Source organism: Carcharhinus amblyrhynchos, chromosome 15, assembly GCF_965287045.1.
Source record: "Carcharhinus amblyrhynchos chromosome 15, sCarAmb.v2.hapA, whole genome shotgun sequence".
NCBI lineage: Eukaryota > Metazoa > Chordata > Chondrichthyes > Carcharhiniformes > Carcharhinidae > Carcharhinus > Carcharhinus amblyrhynchos.
This window is the reverse complement of record NC_137338.1, coordinates 67762373-67783132: the sequence shown is the minus strand read 5'-3', so window position 1 is coordinate 67783132 and position 20760 is coordinate 67762373. Positions and strand designations below refer to the sequence as shown.

General features: G+C 41.8%; 1 protein-coding gene across 2 annotated transcripts in view; it reads left to right on the top strand.

The window, feature by feature from the left end:
- The window catches only part of wbp4 (WW domain binding protein 4), a 50198-nt gene that overhangs the window by 24796 nt on the left and 4642 nt on the right, over positions 1–20760 (top strand). Inside the window, exons 6-9 of one of the 2 annotated variants that reach the window (XM_080204130.1) lie at positions 5667–5737; positions 7468–7543; positions 8232–8437; positions 14339–14508. In XM_080204130.1, coding sequence (XP_080060256.1) covers positions 5667–5737; positions 7468–7543; positions 8232–8437; positions 14339–14508 — 523 coding nt within the window. Of the gene's footprint in view, positions 1–5666; positions 5738–7467; positions 7544–8231; positions 8438–14335; positions 14509–20760 lie in introns of both variants that reach the window. The other variant, XM_080204129.1, reaches the window with a different exon arrangement.

The window sequence follows — 20760 nt, the reverse complement described above, 5'->3', positions numbered from 1 at the left end:
AGTAGGCCATGTGGCCCCTCAAGCCTGCTCCACCATTCAATAAGATCATGGCTGAACTTTTCACGGTCTGAGCTCCACTTGCCTGCCCTCTCACTGCAACCCTTAATTCCTTTACAAAAATCTATCTATCTTTGTCTTAAAAACATTCAATGAGGTAGCCCACCTGCTTCCCTGGGCAGAGAATTCCACAGATTCATAACCGTTTGGGTGAAGAAGTTCCTCCTCAACTGAGCCCTAAATTTGCTTCCCCTTATTTTGAGTGAATCTCTTCTGCATCCTCTCCAGTGCCAATGCATCCTTTCTCAAGTAAGGAGACCAAAACCATACACAGTACTCCAGGTAGGGCCTCACCAGCACCTTATACAGCTGCAACCTTGCTGTTTTTAAACTCCATTCCTCTAGCAATGAAGGACAAAATTACATTTACCTTCTTAATTACCTGCAGCACCTGCAAACCAACTTTTTGCAATTCATGGTTTGACCAATCAACATGGAGATTAAAATCCCCCATGTTAATTGCCATACCATTTTTACATGCATCAGTTTCTTTGTTTATTGCCTGCCCCTTCATGATATTATTATTTGTGGCCTATAGCCCACACTTATCAGTGACTTTTTCTCACTATTTCTAATTTACATCCAAATGGATTCAATCTTTTTCTTCTCAGAATTTGTATCATCTCTCACTACCACCCTGATGTCATCCTTAAATGATCTGGAGATGCCGGCGTTGGACTGGGGTGAACACAGTAAGAAGTCTCACAACACCAGGTTAAAGTCCAACGGGTTCATTTGGTAGCAAACACCACTAGCTTTCAGAACACTGCTCCTTCATCAGTTAAGTGGAAGTTCTGATCACAAACAGGGCATATAAAAACACAAACTCAATTTACATGAATAATGATTGGAATGTGAGTCTTTGCAGCTAATCAAGTCTTAAAGGTACTGACAATGAGAGTGGAGAGAGCTTTAAGCACAGGTTAAAAAGATGTATGTTGTCTCCTGAGAGGACAGTTAGAGCGGTCACGGGCATTCGGCCCCTGATCTTCGGGTAAGCATTCTCCAAGGCAGCCTTCACGACACACAACAGCGCAGAGTCGCTGAGCAGAGACTGATAGCCAAGTTCTGCACACATGAGGATGGCCTCAATCTTGGGTTCATGTCTACCTGTAACCCCCACGACTTGCCTGGACACTAAAATATTTATAGGATCAAGAGAAACCAGAGTGACTTGCCTGGAGACAATACAAATCTCTTTAACCAGTGCTGAAAGCTCTCTCCGCTCACATTGTCTGTGCCTTTAAAACTTGATTAGCTGTAAAGACTTGTATTCCAATCATTATTCATGTAAATCGAGTTTGTGTCTTTATGTGCCCTGCTTGTGATCAGAACTCCTACTCACCTGATGAAGGAGCAGCACTCTGAAAGATAGTGGTGTTTGCTCCAAATAAATCTGTTGGATTTTAACCTGGTGTTGGGAGACTTCTTACTGTGTCATTCTTAAATATCAGAGCTATACCACCTCCACCATGACTAATAAATCTTGTTGAAAGAGAGACACTTGAAGCTTTTGCATTCAGAACAAAAACAAGAATACCAAATTTCAAACGGGCACGACATGCTTCCTTGTAGTCTGCTCTTGTGTTCCTAAAAGGACGGTGATTGGTTGGTAATTCGATCCTGGCTATGGTGTTGCAGGGGACAAAATGGAGAATTATAGGTTCCCCAAGCTCCCAGGTATTTAAAAAAGGCAGAAGGCTTGAATATATTCCATTTGTTTGCAGAGTATGGGCCCCTGCATATGAATGTATGTTAACGTAAACGAGTCATATTACAGTCTCGGCTGGTTAACTTTGGTTGTTAGTGTAGCTATTAACACATTCAGTGGTCCATCAGGTGCCACCCAACTGCAGAATCACATCGAACAGTAGACGTTTTGCAAATATAGGCTGGTTGAGCACAGTCTCCTACTAACAATCAAAGGAACATGCAGCTTAATTTGATCAGTCACACATTTAGACGTGAGACCCATGCGCCTGGCATCGCACAAGCACTCAAGTTTATACGCTTGCATAGCCTTTCTTTTGCACAGCCTTTTCGATTTGGCAGGAGCATCCTGTTCAAGAACGGTGCTACTCAGAGCTGTTGCAGCCTGAAATAGCTTCCTTAACATATTCAAATTTTTAAGATACTTTGCTTCTCTATGGTAATTTATACTACCACGTGGCTGTTTCTAATTCGAACAATCTTATACCTTCAGCTTGGTAAGGCACTCCAGCATACCAGTGAAATCGGTTACAAATTAATAATTCATTGTTGTATACATGCCCTGTTTATGTAGTTACATTAACTCGATGCAGGACATTTGCAAATGTGCTTTGTAAATCAGAATTCATTTTAGCTGGATCGCGTGTAATTTATTTCTTATTCATGGGCAAAATTATATGAACTAAAGGTTTGAATCACAAGTTTTACGTCTCTATGAATTTGCCACGATAAAATAGAGTGAATCAGTGGAAGGTTCTTATCATAAAACCTTTATCTTGTCCGTGGTAACACGTGGTTATCTATACTTCAACAGATTACCTGGGTGTAATATTGAACCAGTTTGGTTTGCAGGTTCAGCTAATGCAGTCCTATTGCAGTTTACATTGCAATACATTATTTGCGTCATTGAATCTGAACCAGCTCCCAACAATCTGAACTGTTGGTACGTTGACGTCCTACTAAACCATTTAGTTCCACCTCATACTGTCCCTATTGTCCTAGATTTTGTTCAGCACCTGGAATTAATTTTAATTTTACATCTTTCTGCTGATATATCAGTTCAAAATACTATCCTTAGATACATTCCCCTCACCCTCAAGCTGAATGTAAAATTGAAACATGTTATGATCACTGATACCTGGGGGCATGGGGCTTGAGGCACTCTGAGGCTATTACTTATAACAACACCAGTTCAAGTATACTTTCTTCTCTTTTGTTCTTAATACCACATTCCCCCACCCACATTTGACCCCTGAATTAGCTTAAAATCCTTAATTTCCCTAGTTGTATAATTTGGAGGAGCTCTGGTCCCAGTTTGGTTCAGGTGCAGACCATCCCACTGGTATAGCCTCCACTTTCCCCAGTACTGATGCTAGTGCACTACAATTCCAGAATCCACTTCTCCCACACCAGTCTTTGGGCCATACATTCATTTCTTTTATCTTATTTACCTATGTTGATTTGTGCATAGTCAGATAATCCAGAGATATTTACCTTTGAGGTTCTGCTTCTTAATTTGGTCCTTTGCCCCATACACTGACTATGCAGAATCTCTTTCCTTGTCCTGCCTATGTCATTGGTACCTACATTGACCACAACTATTGGTCCCTGTCCCACTGCAAGTTCCTTTCCAGCCCTGAGTAGATATTCCAAACCCTGGCGCCAGACAGAAAGCAGTAATCTTCTCTACTCGTTCTTTGCTGTAGAGAACAGTTAATTATCCTCATTATACTGCCCCCTACTACTACATTCCAGTTTACTCAGCTGCTTGAACTGCTTTCAGTACCATGGTGCCAAGGGCCAACCTCCTCATCCACCTTGCAGACCGTCCGTTTGTCCACATCAGTTGTGAACACCTCAAACTGTTTGATAATTGCAAAGTCAAAGACTATCTGCTTGGTCCCTTTACCTGCCTTACTCAAGGTCACACCCCATATTCACTCACCACTCACCGGAACAGAGACTCTATTCCAAGAGGTGAGATTGTTTCCTGGAACTAAGTGCCCAGGTATTTCACCCCTTCTTTACATTGTGCTTACACATTCTGCAGACATTATAATTCATGCTATTTAGTTACTTTCTTAATTGACTTTGTAATATTGAATAATTGGAATTATTCAATTTACTGTGCTTAAGTGCAAGTACCACTTCCTGCTGCAAGTTGTATGCTTTTTAGATATGTATGGGTTTTAGGTTTTTTTGTTATATTTTAAAGTTTCAGTTCTTTTAATTGATCTAGATACACCTTGTTGTGAATCTCCCTGCTCACTCCTCACTGATTTTAAACAGCAAAGCTCCTGACTCTCTCCTTGCAGACTTTAAACATTGAAGCTTTGTCTAACATGACCAAGGAGAGCATTAGTGATTTCCTTGCACATGCCAAAAAATAGCCATAGTTGTAAAGTCAGAATGATTTAAAGGGTATTTGGTTTGAAATAAATCTTGCTACCAGTTTAAGGAGTTAGACCTTGAATTTAGTTCGTAATCCATAAATCCAAGCAAGTTCTACACGTGACTGTCAACTGGTATTCCCCGTCATAATATTAAATTGAACAATTATGCAGGTTTAAATGAAGAAAAAGTAGTTGCAGTCCTGCTGAGGGTGTACTGCAGAATGCTTGTTGCTGTAGCTCAATAAGTTTCTGGTGTCGACTGAGGAACTCTGTGGAGGGTGATCTGCTTCCTTGGGAGATGGGGAAGAAAGGAAGAGATGGTGGAGGAGAAAGAGCTTCCTTCAGAGGAAGGTCAGAAACACTGAATTGTGTTGGATGGAAATGTTGACCTCAGATCAGTGGATGACAAAATGGCAGGCCATATCTGTTCAAACCATTCCTGTGCATCTTTCTGTTGTCATTCACCAAATGTACTGCCATTTGCCCTCTGTTCGCCATAGGAATGGTAAGGAAATGCAAGAAAATTCTTCGAAAATATAAGTTTTCAATTTGGGATTAACATATCTCTATCACTGAATAAAATTTGTAATTCCCAACAAAATGTGCCAAGTTGGGTACAGTCTGTTCCATCTATCAGAAGAGTTCTATCTAAGGATAAAATCCTATTCTGTGGAATCATAGGATTTACACAAATGTTCCTATATGTACTGAGGTTTTGGACTACTAACAGCAAATTTTATCTGCATGCTTGTCTTCAAATATTTTGTTTGGAGAAAGAAGAGCTGGTCAGCTTGTCTGTAATCTTTCTCTGGACCTTACTAAATTTGTGTCTTTATTTGCCATGTGTATCAATTGCTGTGTGTAGCTTTGCATTTGTGGTGCTTAAATGTTATTTGTGAAATAACTGCATAAATATAATAAAATATTTGAGATTAATATCAATTGGTTTATTGCCCTCAAACAAATAGGCAATGTAATATTGCACAGGTTAGTTCTTTACATATACAATGTATTTCGTCCTGCCAGTGTGATCCAGGTCCAGACCGCACATTTGTGTGTATATATAATTGATACAAGCACATGATTCCGTATACTATATATCTTGATTGTGGTTAATTGGTCATGCAAACTTCTGGGGAAAATCTAATCTTTTTAGATGCCCTCTAAGTTAAAGCTAAAAGTTTGATTTATCTTGGATAACATTTTTTAGTATTAAGGGAACAAAATAAATCTGAATTTGTTGTTGCCTTGGAGTTGTTCATGTTTGATTAATCACAAGTGCTAAAATTGGTATTGCAGAGATGATCGATTATGAAGATGTGTTGACAACATTCTAAACTAGTCAAATTATGACCATATGCTTTCATGGGGTGGTGCGTGTTCATATTTCAAAGACACTGCTAAATCGTTGTATCCTGTATGGAAATGGGAACTTGTAATATACAGATTGTGTTCAGGCCAAGTAGCAGTGAGAGACTCACAGGCAATTATTTCTTCATTGTACAGAATCACAATGGGAAAAGCCTGAAGGGTTCCAAGAGAGCTCAAACTTTGTGCAGAGTGAAGTTGCACAACAGGTACATTGTTGGTTTGCATTTGCCTACCACATCATTGAGGGCTTTTATATCTGTGGGCCATAAATACGCTTTATTAACATTACTTTGTAAATGTTCCCTCCAGCAGACACTGTCCTGTGCTTGCTGGCAGGGGCAATTAGTTTGAAGTAAGTGCACTCCTTCAAAAAAAAATCTGAAATTGGTCTATTTTATAGTCCAATCTAATCATACAAATGGAGTCTTTGGCCATTTATAAGGTTTGAGCTGGCAGTGTTCTGGCAAAACTACAAAGATTTTACTTCTTCAATCCTGCTTATTTAACTGTATTCTGAGCTAATTTTGTGTCGTGCCTTTATACATTGAAAATGACGCTGGTACATCACCTGTGACGTGGTGGCGTGTTTTGCTTCGGTGCTTGTTGGGAATCTGGTGCATGTGCAGTTTCCAGATGAGAATTCTCACTGGTTTTTAAGGATTGTAATGACACAGCCTAAAAGGGCAGAACTGAAGGCCCTTTCATCCCTACTGGTACAGGAATGAGTGTCCGGTATTGACCTGGGTTCCGTGAGATCACTTGACTTGCTGCTCACTCTCCTTTGGGTGAGAAGTTGTATGTTGTGACCTCCTTTGCCACAGTGCACAAAAGTTTTCACACACATTTGTAAATTTATTACAACTGGATTCTCATGAAGATGAGCATTTTGTATTCCAGTTTCTTTGGATGTCCGTGTAAGCACAATACTTAGGACCACATACAAAGGACATCTATTTTTTAGTTGCTTAAAGGATAAGTAGCTACATGATGTTCTAAAAGCCTTGAGACCCATAATGTTAAATTGCATTATTTTGTTTATAAAGCAAGGCGAGGAGGATCAATATCTCGTGCAGTCATAATTTCCCATGAGACACTAAAGCAAGGTCAACCTGTTGTATTAACGCAAGAGATTCTCTGGCACTTTTTAAAGAATTATGGGCTGATTTCCTGGTCCCTTGAATGTTTTTACTTTTGAGCTGATGATGCCAAAACCTCATTGCCATTAGTGGGATTTTGCGATGCACAGTTTGGCTGTAATGTTTCTTTATATTACAATAATGACACTTCTCCACATTCAATTTATTGGCTATGATGCACTTTGAATATTCTTAGCAATATGCACCTTGTCTCAATTTAATCCAGTTCTGCACTTGTTATTGTTCCATCTTATCAGATCAGCTTTGCCCTATTTCAAAAACAAGAATGCCTCACCAATTGGCATCAGGGATCTCAAGTTCATTAGAATTTCGTAACCTTTCAGCACCTTAAAAATAAGCATGTTCTTCTTTTGCACTGGAGGTTGTGATGCACTTCCCTGATTGCGGTGCTGAAGAAACTCAGCCACCTTTGTGAAGTCTGGTTCACCACAGCACTGATGACAGAGTTGTGATGGATGTTTTGGTCTTGTGCAGAAGCCACGGTCAAACAGCACGAATGGTATGCGGTATCCCGAGATGCTGTTCAAGTTGCAATGTTGTGAAAATAATTGGGACAAAGCAAACTGATGCAACTGGAGCTGGTTACACTTCGCAATAGTTGATTAACTCAGTATCAGACTAATGTAAAATCTAATTAGCATGTTCTGTGTAGATATGAGAGAAGAATGAATGAACTAACAATTCCAAGATCAATTGATGATGCAGAAACTTAAACAGCTCTGACTGCAGTTCTAGTAATGTACCTTGCCTCACTGTTTGCATAATTGCATTCTTATCAGGATCTTTCAGCCTCTTCATGGGTAGAAGGACTTACTCCAGAGGGCTGCACCTACTATTACAATGTCATAACAAAAGGTATGTATAGTGAACATGATTATGTTTGTGTATGAATATCAGTGTTGTTCCAGTTTCAATTTTGCTGACTAAAGTTCTAGATTAGATATGACTTATGCTTTCAGTTTAATTTTTACTATGGTAGCTACCTCTGTTCTGTTTTTGTAGGCCAGGCTTCAGCTGGGCAAGGAAACCCATCATAAGATTTCAGTCTCTGAACCAAGCTACTGAGAAATCTGTACGGATGAATTTCTGTATGCCTAGTGCACATTGTCTTCCCATAGAAACTTACCCAAGTGCACAAAGAGTTACGTGCAGGTTGGCCTAACAAGGGCAGCAGGATGCACTGATATTGCTGGAATTTAACCAGCTTATTGCTGCAGACCTTCATAGTAAATATCGTGCTTCTTGTGCAGATAAGGTCAGTCTAGTTGTTGAGGCACTGGCTTGCAGGATTAGCTGGAGCAAAAAGAAAAGATACCCAGTCTTCAAGTAACTGGTTCCCGTAATGAGCCTGAGTCAGTCATCCCCGGTTCCCGAGGGTACAGCTGATCTGCTGGCTTTCAAGAATCTGAGTGAAAGGTGTGCCGTGATTAGCTGACTTCTTTCAAGATCTTGGTCACAAGGCTACTTAGTGTCCAGGCAGACCCTTTATGTCTGTTACTATTTATACTCTGCAGTAAAAGTTTAATTTTATGGCACTTCTCAGAATCACGATGGGAAAAGCCAGATGGCTTCATCTCTGCCAGTGAATGCTCAGCTACAGCTGTTAAGAATGAGACTGAGCCCGAGGTGTCCTCTGCAGCCTCTGGTTCCAGAGTACTCACAACTGTGACTGAAAAAAACTCTGGTAAGGAAGTGTCCACGGACACAGAAGCTACCGATCCACACCAGGAAACAAGCACCCTTCTCCAAGTAAGTTGCCATTTTTAATATATTACCTCAACCTTAACAGAACTTGGTGTTTAACCATCCTTGGAGCTTGTAAGGGGGACAGCTGTATTCTTGTTTACACTTGCATGCAATATGGTAGTATGAGCTGGTTGTGTATGTATTCAACCTCTTAATGCTAAACTCACTGGTATTTTTTTTAAAAGCATATCTGAGGGCAAGCAGGGAGAGGATGTGGAGAGAGGAGATGACGGTGTAGTGGTAATGTCATTGGACTGATAACACAAAGACCCAGGTCTGGTTAAAGTCCCAAGGCAGCTGATGGAATTTAAATTCAGTTTATAAATCTGAAATATATATCTAGTCTCAGTCTTGGTCACCATGACAATTACCATTGAATGTTGTAAAAAAAAAATCCTCGTCTAGCTTATTAATATCCTTTAGAGAAAAAAGTCTGCTATACTTACTCGGTCTGGCCTAAATGTGATTCCAGATCCACAGTAATGCAGGTGACTGCCCTCTGAAATGGCCTAGCAAGCCACTCAGTTTCAAGAGGATGGGCAATGTCCACATTTCACAAATACATTAAAAAATTGTAGAATCGTAGAACCATTACAACACAGGCTGAATCATCTTGTGCTTGAAGATGTGACTAGTGTGGTAGACAGAAGGGAACCGGTGGATGTGGTGTTTTTAGATTTCCAGAAGGCATTCGATAAGATGCCTCACAAAAGGTTGCTGCAGAAGGTTAGGGTACATGGAGTTGGGGGTAAAGTGTTAGCATGGATTGAGGATTGGTTATCTAACACGAAGCAGAGTTGGAATCAATGGGTGCTTTTCTGGTTGGCAGTTAGTGACTAGTGGCTTGCCGCAGGGATAGGTGCTGGGACCTCAACTGTTTACCATAAACACAGACGATCTGGAGGAGGGGGCTGAGTGTAAGGTAACAAAATTTGCTGATGACACAAAGATGAGTGGAAAAGCGAATTGCGTGGAGGATACGGAAAGTCTGCAGAGAGATCTGGATAGGCTGAGTGAGTGGGCGAGGACCTGGCAGATGGAGTATAACATTAGCATGTGTGAGGTTATCCACTTTGGTAGAAATAGTAGTAGGAAGGAATATTATTTAAAGGGTGAAAAGTTGCAGCATGCTACTGTGCAGAGGGACCTGGGGGTCCTGGTGCACAAATTGCAAACACTCAGTCTGCAGATGCAGCAGGTGATCAAGAAGGCGAATGGAATGTTGGTCTTTATCGTGAAGGAGATAGAATATAAAAGCAGGGAGGTCTTGCTGCAACTGTACAGGGTACTGGTGAGGCCGCAACAGGAGTACTGTGTGCAGTTTTGGTCCCCGTATTTGCGTAAGGATATATTGGCCTTGGAGGGAGTACAGAGAAGGTTCACCAGGCTGATACTGGAGATGAGGGGGCTAGCCTATCAGGAGAGATTAAGTAGACTGGGCCTGTACTCGTTGGAGTTTAGAAGGCTGAGGGGGGATCTTAAAGAGATTTACAAGATAATGAAGGGGCTAGATAGGGTAGAGGTAGAGAGATTCTTTCCGCTTAGAAAGGAAACCATAACGATAACAGCCTCAATATAAGAGGGGGGAGGCAGTTTAGATCAGAGTTGAGGAGGAACTTCTTCACTCAAAGGGTGGTGAATCTCTGGAATTCTCTGCCCATTGAAGAGGTGGAGGCTACCTTGTTGGATATATTTAAGTCACGGGTAGATAAATTTCTGATCGATTAGGGAATTAAGGATTATGGGGAGAAAGCGGGAAAGTGGAACTGATCCACTTCAGATCAGCCATGATCTTATTGAATGGCGGGGTGGGCTAGATGGCCTACTCCTGCTCCTATTTCTTATGTTCTTATGTGCCAGCACTTTGCAGGAAAACCTTGCCTGGTTCCCTGCCTTATCCTCATAGCCCTGCAGATTTTTTTCTTTCCAGATAATTTTTCAATTCACAGTTGAATTTGCTACCACTGCACTCTCGTATGCATTCCAGATCCAAACCTCTCACTGTGTAAAAATATTTTTCTTCATGCTTCTTTTGTCTCTTTTGCCAGTCACCTTAAGTCAGAGTCTTCTGGTTCACTTTCCTTCCACCAATAGGAAGAGTTTCTCATAACTACTCTGTCCAGACTGTTCATAATTTTGAACATCTCTATCGTAGGATCAGGAGTAAGCAATTCAGCCCCTTGAGCCTGCTGTCCCATTCAATATGATCATGGCTAATCTCATCTTGGCCTCATTTTCTTCCTTCCTGCCCGCTTCCCATAACCCTTCATCCCGTTACTAATTAAAAACCTATCTACCACCTCACTTGTTAGGTGTCCTGGCATCCATTGCACTATGAGTTAGAGAACTCCACAGATCCACAACCCTTTGAATTCCTAATTTCTGTCACCCCTTAGTTTTAAATTATGGCCTGTTGTTCTAGAATGTCTAATAAATGAAAAAAAATCCTCTCAATGTCTGCCCTGTCAATCCCCTTTGGCAACTTATATATCTCAATTAGGTCTCCTCTCATTCTTTTAAACTCCAACGAGTATTGGCCTAAACTGCTCAAACTCTCTTCATAAGACAAGTCCTTCATCCCTAGAATTAATCTAGTGAACCTTCTCTGAACCACCTCTAGTGTATTTATGTCCTTTCTCAAGTAACGGGACCAAAACTGCGCACAGTCCTTCAAATGTGGCCTCACCAATGCCCTTGCACTCTGGTTATCATTCCCTGGATCACTCCTCTGCATTATTGCCTTGTCTGTGACCCACCTTCTACCCACCCCCCTCCTCCCCCCGACTCTTCAGGTTAAAACCCTTTCTACTACCCTAGTTGTACAACTCGCCCAGACACAATCATAGATGTTTCAAGTGAAGGCCATCCCGTGTGCAAACATGAAGAGATGTATGCGGTCTAATTAGTGTTGAGCAAAGGCCAAGTGGAACCTAAATATATTTACATGACAAGTTTCCAGTTCTTATTTTCTTGTATTACAATCCATGTACATTTACCATTTTCACATTATCCAATCTTGCGCTTAAATCTGAAATGTTCCACTTTGCCTCTCCTTGTTCTTCCGACCAATGTTAAAAAGTACAAGTGTGAAGCGAGTGCAGAGCCGAGATTGAGAAGGCAGTTAATAAAGTATACAGGATGCTACGGATTATAAATTGGGGTATAAGAGTACAAAAGCGGGGTGATCTTATTGAAAAATAAGATTCTGAGGGGCTTGACAGGCTGGATGCAGAGAGGATGTTTCTCATTGGAGAATCTAGAACTAGCAGATACAGTTTTAAAATAATAGGTCTCCCACTTAAGAAGCAGATGAGAAGATGGTATGTGGAATTCTGTTTCCCAGAGAGCAGTGGAAGCTGATTTTTGATTGAGAGAGTTGAGATACAGTGAGACGGGCCATGATCTTGCTAAATGGCAGGCAGAAAAGGCCACATGGCCTACTCCACACAATTCCTATGTTCTTATGTGGTAATGAGTTCACATTCCATCTCTTAAATAAATAAGTTTCTTCTGAATTTCTTATTGGATCCATTAGTGACCATTTTGTATTTATGGCTCCTAGTTTTGGACTCTGCAAACATAAAAGCATCTGTATCTTACGGATTACCTTCATAATTTTGAATAGCTCTATCGTGTGATCTCTGGGTTTTTATTTTAAAGAGAAGAGCTCCAGCCTTTATCGTCTTTCCAATTGTACCTTCAACGTTTTGGTATCATTTTTGCAGAACTGTGCAATGTTCATCATGGTCAAACTATGGTTCTTTACAAGTTTAATGCATCTCCTCTGCTTTTGGGTTTTATTTCTCATAGATGTTTCAAGTTTCAAACATAGATGTTTTGGATTTTAGGTTGGTCAAGCTTTTGAAATCCACACTGATAACACTTCTGTATATTTTTGGCTTTTCTGTTACAACTCTGAAAGATTTTCACTATCTTTCCAAGAGCGACAGTAACAGTTCTATAGTGCCCTGGATTTGTGCCGTCTCCCTTTTCGAATATAGTCGCAACATTATAACTATCGGTCTGGCATGATTCTTTCCATCCTCTGCTCTTTTTATCTTTTTCGGGATTGTACCATTGAGACAGTTTTATCCTCTCTAAATTTACCTAGTTTATTAAGTATCTCCCATCATAGAAAAGGAGACCAAAAATATATTTTAATGTTATATTCACCTTGCTAGTTAATATTCCTGGTTAAAAACTGAGGCAAAATAACTCGCATTTCGATCCTTTGCTGTTGTTAACTGTGAGCAATGTGCCTCTGGGCTGTGTGGCAATAGTTCATGTGTAGGCTAGGCAAAATTGGCCCCTTTATAAGGTACTGGGTGTGTGGCTATAAAAAAAAGTTTAAAGGACCCATGACCCTAAATAATTCGTCCACACATAAAAATTAGAGGGACTGCTTGCTGCCTTTGTGCCCTTATCCCGATCTTAATTTTTGTGTTGTTATTTATGTCTATAAAATGCATTACAATTTTTATATTTTTGATATTTGTAATTCATCTTCGCATTCCTTTTTTCCACTTTTAACTTTGTATTCCTTTTTTTGCCATCTTCTCTGTTGACTCTGTACATAGCATATGCCAATTTTTTCATCTTAAATTCTGCTCTTGACGCTATGAACCATTTATTTAGATTTTGGTTTTCATAAAAAATATTTCTTCTGATCCCCACTGATCTTGTATTATATATTTCCCATTTCTGTTGATATATTTTTCTAATTTACCTTCCATTCTCTCCCCTCATCAGTTTTTTTTCCCCCAATTTCTTGCTTCAGAATTCCTTGCTTATGATTCATTCATTGTTGTGATCACTATTGCTCGCGCACTGTGCCTACTTCTCTCAGCTATTGTTATTCATTTCCCATGATTTGGCCCAGCCATGATTCCTTGCTTGTTAGGCTTCTTGCGTACATTGAGAATGTTACTCCAGGACACTCAAAAACCGCTATTCACTTTTCTCCTTTTCAGTACCTCCTCTTGCCACTTTATTTGGGTGTAGTTGAATTCCCTCATGGTTATTATATATCTTTTATTCATTTGATGGATTTGCCTGTATATTTCTCCCTCCATTTCACTTTCTCTTTTAGCAAGGCTGTGATTTACTCCTATTAGAATGATTGATCCCTCATTACCCATTATCTCCATTCACGTGGATGTTTTCTAATTCTGTTGTTTTTGTCCTTTTCTACTGTCGTCGTTATCTTTGTTAGTACAGCTATCCCTTCCCCATCTTTTTTTTTAATTCATTCATGGGACATAGGCGTCACTGGCTGACTAGCATTTGTTGCCCATCCCTAGTTGCCTGAGGGCAGTTGAGAGTCGACCACATTGCTGTGGCTCTGGACTCACTTGTAGGCCAGACCAAGTAAGGGTGGCAGATTTCCTTCCCTGAAGGACATTAGTGAACCAGGTGGGTTTTTCGAGAGTTTCATGGTCATCAGTAGATTTTTAGTTCCAGATATTTTTTATTGAATTGAATTTCCACCACCTGTTGTGGCAGGATTTGAACCCGGGTCCCCAGAACATTAGCTGAGTTTCTGGATTCATAATCTAGCAATAATACCATTAGACCATTGCCTCCCTTCCTTCCCTAACCTTTCTAAGTACATTTATCTTTCAGTATTTAACCCTCAGTCCTGTCCTTTATACATCGTTGTTTCAGATACCCTGACTACATTTGGTTCCTTGTAATGGATTCTTGCCTCTAGTTGCCCCATTTGTTTTGAATCATATACACATTGTCATACAGACAAGTTAGTTTATTTCTAGGATTAGTCCTTTGTTTCAATGCCATTTTTAAACGGTCTACTGAATACAAGAGGCCTGAATAGTCCTTAACTGTTGAAATATTCTTTGGAGAAAATGTTCAAAGATTTTAATTAAATATGATGTGTTCCAGCAGGAAAGTGATCCAGGTGATGGCAGTGAAGTGAAGGCTCCTGGAGAAATGCACGACACACAAGAAGAAAACAATTTGCCCCAAAATGAGCCCCAACAAGAAGCGAAGAATGCTGTAATTAAAGGAAAAGTAAACCCATATGGAGAATGGGAAACTATAAAAGAGGAAGAGGAGTAAGTATCTAATCACTTACCTAAATCTCTCTCCCAATATCAAACACTTAAGAAAGAAGTGAAATTTCCACTGTTTATTAATCTGTTAATCACTTTTTGTGAATTCTAAGGCCACAGCATGTATTCTTGCTTGATTCAATTTTCCCTCATGTGCCAGTAAATTTGACATTTTAAAGGGGCCATATCTGATCATTCAGTTAAACATGTTAAATTCCTAGTCACATGCAGTGTTATTTCTCTGTTGCACTGCATAACAGTTTATAAGTGAGTTCATTCTGAGGTTTACAGTCGATCTAATCCATGAGCAAAGAACTGGTAAACTCTCGCGTGACAGGAAATTAGCAGACAACAGCCAAGCCTGACATGATTAATTAGGTGGAATTAGTAGGTGGAATTAGCAGCTGAAATTCACCTATCACAATTCCTGGAGTCGGAAGCAATGTCAGCATTTGTCTTTCCTGTAGCATGTTCACCAAACCTTTGACTCACTGCTTCTCTCAACTTGCTGCTTTCGTCCCTTACCCTTGCAGCCCCTCTGCCTTAGAGTCATAAGAACATAAGAAATAGGAGCAGGAGTAGGCCATCTAGCCCCTCGAGCCTGCCCCGCCATTCAGTAAGATCATGGCTGATCTGTCGTGGCTCAGTTCCACATTCCCGCCCTCTCCCCATAATCCTTAATCCCCTTGCCTATCAAAAACCTATCAACCCGCGTCTTAAAAATATTGAACGAGGCAGCCTCCACCACTTCAACGGGCAGAGAATTCCAGAGATTCACCACCCTTTGAGTGAAGAAGTTCCTCCTCAACTCCGTTCTAAACTGCCCCCCCTTTGTCCTGAGGCTGTGCCCTCTAGTCGTACTGTCCTTTCTGAGCGGGAAGAGCCTCTCCACCTCTATCCTATCCATCCCATTCAACATCTTATACATCTCAATGAGATCTCCCCTCATTCTTCTAAACTCTTAACGAGTACAAACCTAGTTTATTCAGCCTCTCCTCATAGTTCAACCCCCTCAACTCCGGTATCAGCCTAGTAAACCTCCTCTGCACTCCCTCCAAGGCCAAAATATCCTTGCGTAAGTGCGGCGACCAAAACTGCACACAGTACTCCAGCTGCAGCCTCACAAGTGCCCTATACAGCTGCAGCAAGACCTCCCTACTTTTATATTCAATCCCCCTCGCTATGAAGGCCAGCATCCCATTTGCCTTCCTGACCACCTGCTGCACCTGCAAGCTGGGTTTTTGCGACTCATGCACAAGGACCCCGAGGTCCCTCTGCACCGTCGCATGCTGCAGTTTTTCGCCACGTAAGTAATAGTCCTTCCTACCATTATTCCTACCAAAGTGGACAACCTCACATTTGCCAACATTAAATTCCATTTGCCAGTTTCTGGCCCATTCGCCCAGCCTATCTAGATCCTTCTGCAGACTCTTCACACCCTCTGCACAATTTGCCGTTCCCCCAATCTTGGTGCCATCAGCAAATTTCGACACCATACACTCGGTTCCCTCCTCCAGATCATCTATATAAATGGTGAATAGCTGAGGCCCCAGCACCGACCCCTGGGGCACTCCACTAGTCACCAACCGCCAATCCGAATAGCACCCATTGACCCCCACTCTCTGCCTCCTATTTGACAGCCAATCCTCTATCCACGCTAACACTCTACCCCCAACTCCATGCCCCCTAACCTTCTGTAATAACCTCTTGTGAGGCACCTTGTCAAATGCCTTCTGAAAATCAAGAAAGACCACATCCACCGGCTCTCCTCTATCCACTGCCCTAGACACATCCTCATAGAACTCCAATACATTCGTCAGACACGACTTCCCCTTAACAAAACCGTGCTGCATCTGCTCTACCAAAGAATTCTCCTCAAGATGCCTCGCTATTTTCGCCTTGATCACGGATTCTAACATTTTTCCTACAACAGACGTTAAACTAACCGGCCTATAATTCCCCGCCTTTTGCCTGCCACCCTTCTTAAACAACGGCGTAACACTAACCGTTTTCCAATCTTCCGGCACTTCCCTGGAATCCAGCAACGTTTGGAAAATAATCACCAAGGCATCCACTATCACCTCTGCCATTTCCTTCAGAACCCTTGGATGCATTCCATTCGGTCCTGGGGACTTGTCCACAATCAGACCCTCCAGTCTGTCGAGCACCGCCTCTCTAGTAACAATAATGTCATTCAGGCCCTCCACTCCTACCATCTTTCCATCGCTAACACCTGGCAAATTACTCATGTCCTCCTCCGTGAAGACCGAAACAAAAAAGTTATTCAGGGCCTCAGCCGTTTCCCCATCCCCTACCACTAAGTCCCCCCTCTCATCCTCTAAGGTGATAGAGGTGTACAGCATGGAAACAGGCCCTTTGGCCCAGCTTGCCCATGTCGCCCCTTTTTTTAACCCCTAAGCTAATCCCAATTGCCCACATTTGGCCCATATTCCTCTATACCCATCTTACCCATGTAACTGTCTAACTGCTTTTTAAAAGACAAAATTGTACCCGCCTCTACTACCACTTCTGGCAGTTTTTTCCAGACACTCACCACCCTCTGCGTGAAAAAATTGTCCCTCTGGTCACTTTTGTATCTCTCCCCTCTCACCTTAAACCTATGCCTCTAGTTTTAGATTCCCCTACCTTTGGGAAAAGATATTGACTATCTAGCTGATCTATGTCCGTCATTATTTTATAGACCTTTATAAGATCACTTCTCAGCCTTCTAGACTTCAGAGAAAAAAGTCTCAATCTATCCAGCCTCTCCTTATAACTCAAACCATCAGGTCCCGGTAGCATCCTAGTAAATCTTTTCTGCACTCTTTCTAGTTTAATAATATCCTTCCTAAAATTGGGTGACCAGAACTGTATACAGTACTCCAAATGTGACCATACCAATGTCTTGTACAACTTCAAGACATCCCAACTTCTGTATTCAATGTTCTGACTGCCTTCTTCACCACTCTGTCCACCTGTGACTCCACTTTCAAGGAGTTATGAACATGTACCCCTAGATCTCTTTGTTCTGTAACTTTCCCCAATGCCCTGCCATTAACTGAGTAAGTCCTGCCCTGGTTCAGTCTACCAAAATGTATCACCTTGCATTTATCTAAATTAAATGCCATCTGCCATTCATCAGCCCACTGGCCCAACTGATCAAGATTCCATTGCAATCAGAGATAATCTTCTTCACTGTCCATTACACTCCCGATCTTGGCGTCATCTGCAAACTTACAAATGTGCCTCCTATGTTCTCATCCAAATCATTAATATAAATGACAAATAACAGTGGACCCAGCACTGATCCCTGAGGCACACCACTGGTCGCAGGCCTCCAGTTTGAAAAACAACCCTCTACAACCAGCCTCTGGCTTCATTTAGATTCCTCACCCTGGATCCTGTAGATTTAACCTTACATAAGAACATAAGAAATAGGAGCAGGAGTAGGCCATCTAGCCCTTCGAGCCTGCCCCGCCATTCAATAAGATCGTGGCTGATCTGTCGTGGCTCAGTTCCACATTCCCGCCCTCTCCCCATAACCCTTAATCCCCTCTCTTATCAAAAACCCATCAACCCGCGTCTTAAAAATACTTAGCGAGGCAGCCTCCACCACCTCAACGGGCAGAGAATTCCAGAGATTCACCACCCTTTGAGTGAAGAAGTTCCTCCTCAACTCCGTTCTAAACCACCCCCCCTTTATCTTGAGGCTGTGCCTCCTCGCCCTACTGTCCTTTCTGAGCGGGAAGAGTCTCTCCACCTCTATCCTATCCATCCCATTCATCATCTTATACGTCTCAATGAGATCTCCCCTCATTCTTCTAAACTCTAACGAGTACAAGCCTAGTTTATTCAGCCTCTCCTCATAGCTCAACCCCCTCAACTCCGGTATCAGCCTAGTAAACCTCCTCTGCACTCCCTCCAAGGCCAAAATATCCTTGCGTAAGTACGGCGACCAAAACTGCACACAGTACTCCAGCTGCGGCCTCACCAATGCCCTATACAGCCGCAGCAAGACCTCCCTACTTTTATATTCAATCCCCCTCGCTATGAAGGCCAGCATCCCATTCGCCTTCCTGACCACCTGCTGCACCTGCAAGCTGGGTTTTTGCGACTCATGCACAAGGACCCCGAGGTCCTTCTGCACTGTCGCCTGCTGCAGTTTTTCGCCACGTAAGTAATAGTCCTTCCTACCATTATTCCTACCAAAGTGGACCACCTCGCACTTGCCAACATTAAATTCCATTTGCCATTTCCTTGCCCATTCGCCCAGCCTATCTAGATCCTTCTGCAGACTCTCCACACCCTCCGCGCAATTTGCCGTTCCCCCAATCTTGGTGTCATCAGCAAATTTCGACACCATACACTCGGTTCCCTCCTCCAGATCATCTATATAAATGGTAAATAGCTGAGGCCCCAACAACCTACCATGCGGTACCTTGTTAAAGTCCATGTAGACAACATCAACTGCACTGCCCTCTTCTACTTTCTTGGTTACCCCTTCAAAAAACTTGCGCGCTCCCTCTCTCATCCTGGCTCACAGTGTGGGTTCAGGAGGGAAGCAGCAAGTGGGAGGGTTGGAGAGGATGGTGGCGATCAGGAGGCTGAGGGAGAGAAGGGGAGGGTCAGAATGGGAAAATGGCCAGTGGGAGGGTCGGAAGGGAGGCAGCAAGTGGGCAGGTCAGGAAGGGAGGCAGCAAGTGGGAGGGAGGCATTGAATTGGGAACGGCAGTGAGCTGGAGGCAGGAAGTGGTGAACACAAGCCAAATTAAAAGACTAATAAGTTATTAGGAGTTAGAGGACCATTGGGCCTGTTAATACCACTGATCATTTTGTTGTAGTCGGTCTTGTGTGGTTATTAAAGGAAGATTGATCCTAAAGTGATTGGACACATTAAAAACATGGGGACATTTCTGGTGAGTTTGTGGGAAGTTTTGGTATTGAAGTTAGTTCTCCAAATGATAATGCACAGTAAGAAGTCGCACAACACCAGGTTAAAGTTCAACAGGTTTATTTGGTATCACGAGCTTTCAGAGGGCTGCTCCTTCATCAGATGAGTGGAGAGTTGGGTTCACAAACAGGGCATATATAGACAAAGACTCATTAAATAATAATGTAAAAAGTTATTTTATTATTGGACATTTTAAACCATATCTCTCCCCAGTTGACTTTCATATGCACTGTGGGAGACCATTCATTTTAAAATGAAGTGGGTTGTTGCTTACAATTTATAGATTTTTAGTCTGAAAACTTTTGGTGAAATAAATGCCACCTTTTCCCCCAAGAAATACCTCAACAGTTATTTTCTCACCTGGAATTCTATTCTCTTTTCACCACAAAACTCTTCCCTGTTCCCAGATTTAGTTTCCCTGTTCAAATCACCTACTTTACAGGGACACTTTGGACTGGGTTTTCTCTTGGGAGCCCAAAATGAGTCGGTCAATTTTGCGGCTTGAAAACTGCACTTCTGATAGGTGTGTTACTTAGCTGGGGATTGTTGTCTTTTCTGCAGGCTTCAGGTTTGCAGTGCAGTTTGCAAGTGGCAAGTCAGCGCAGCTGATGAGAAGGCTTGTCTTCAGAATTTGGAGACCCCTTTAGTCTTAATCCTCACCCGTCTCAACACTTAGAAGAGACATTTGGAAGTGTGAAAGAATTTTATACTTATCTTTGTGAATGTTCCCTACTCCTCAGCAGACTTTCCACTTTCTTCACAAACATTTAAACTTGTTGTGCTTTTATTGGGCTTCAAAACTCTGCCACTGTTATCACCCATTTAAAATGAGGAGCCTGGCTTCAACAGTGAGGGAGATGTGTGTTTTGCACACTAGGCATTCCTGGCTCACAAAAAGTCTGGGAAAATGGCACAGGGTCAGGAATGTGAAGGAAGCTTTGAATTTTCTCCCAAAAAAATTACTTTGGCCATATGTGTACCAAAGATCACCTCCAAATCCAAATGGAAGTTCGGCCCAATGTCACTCAACTTCCACCCTTCTGTTCACAAGACCCGACCATCAAATTCAGCGAAATTTTACCTGTGCTGGAGATGTGAAGAAATTACTGAGTTAGTTCCTTTCTATTCATAGTTGTTTTAATTTTAAAAAATTCTAAGCTGAAAAAGTAAGTTGTCTTTTGCACATTTTCTATCAGTTCAAAAGGCTTAGTTCTTTCTATTTTGAGCTTGTATAGGGACATTACTACTAATTCAACATTTCTTCTATCAAATGACTAAAATACAAAATTTTAATTAACAATTAC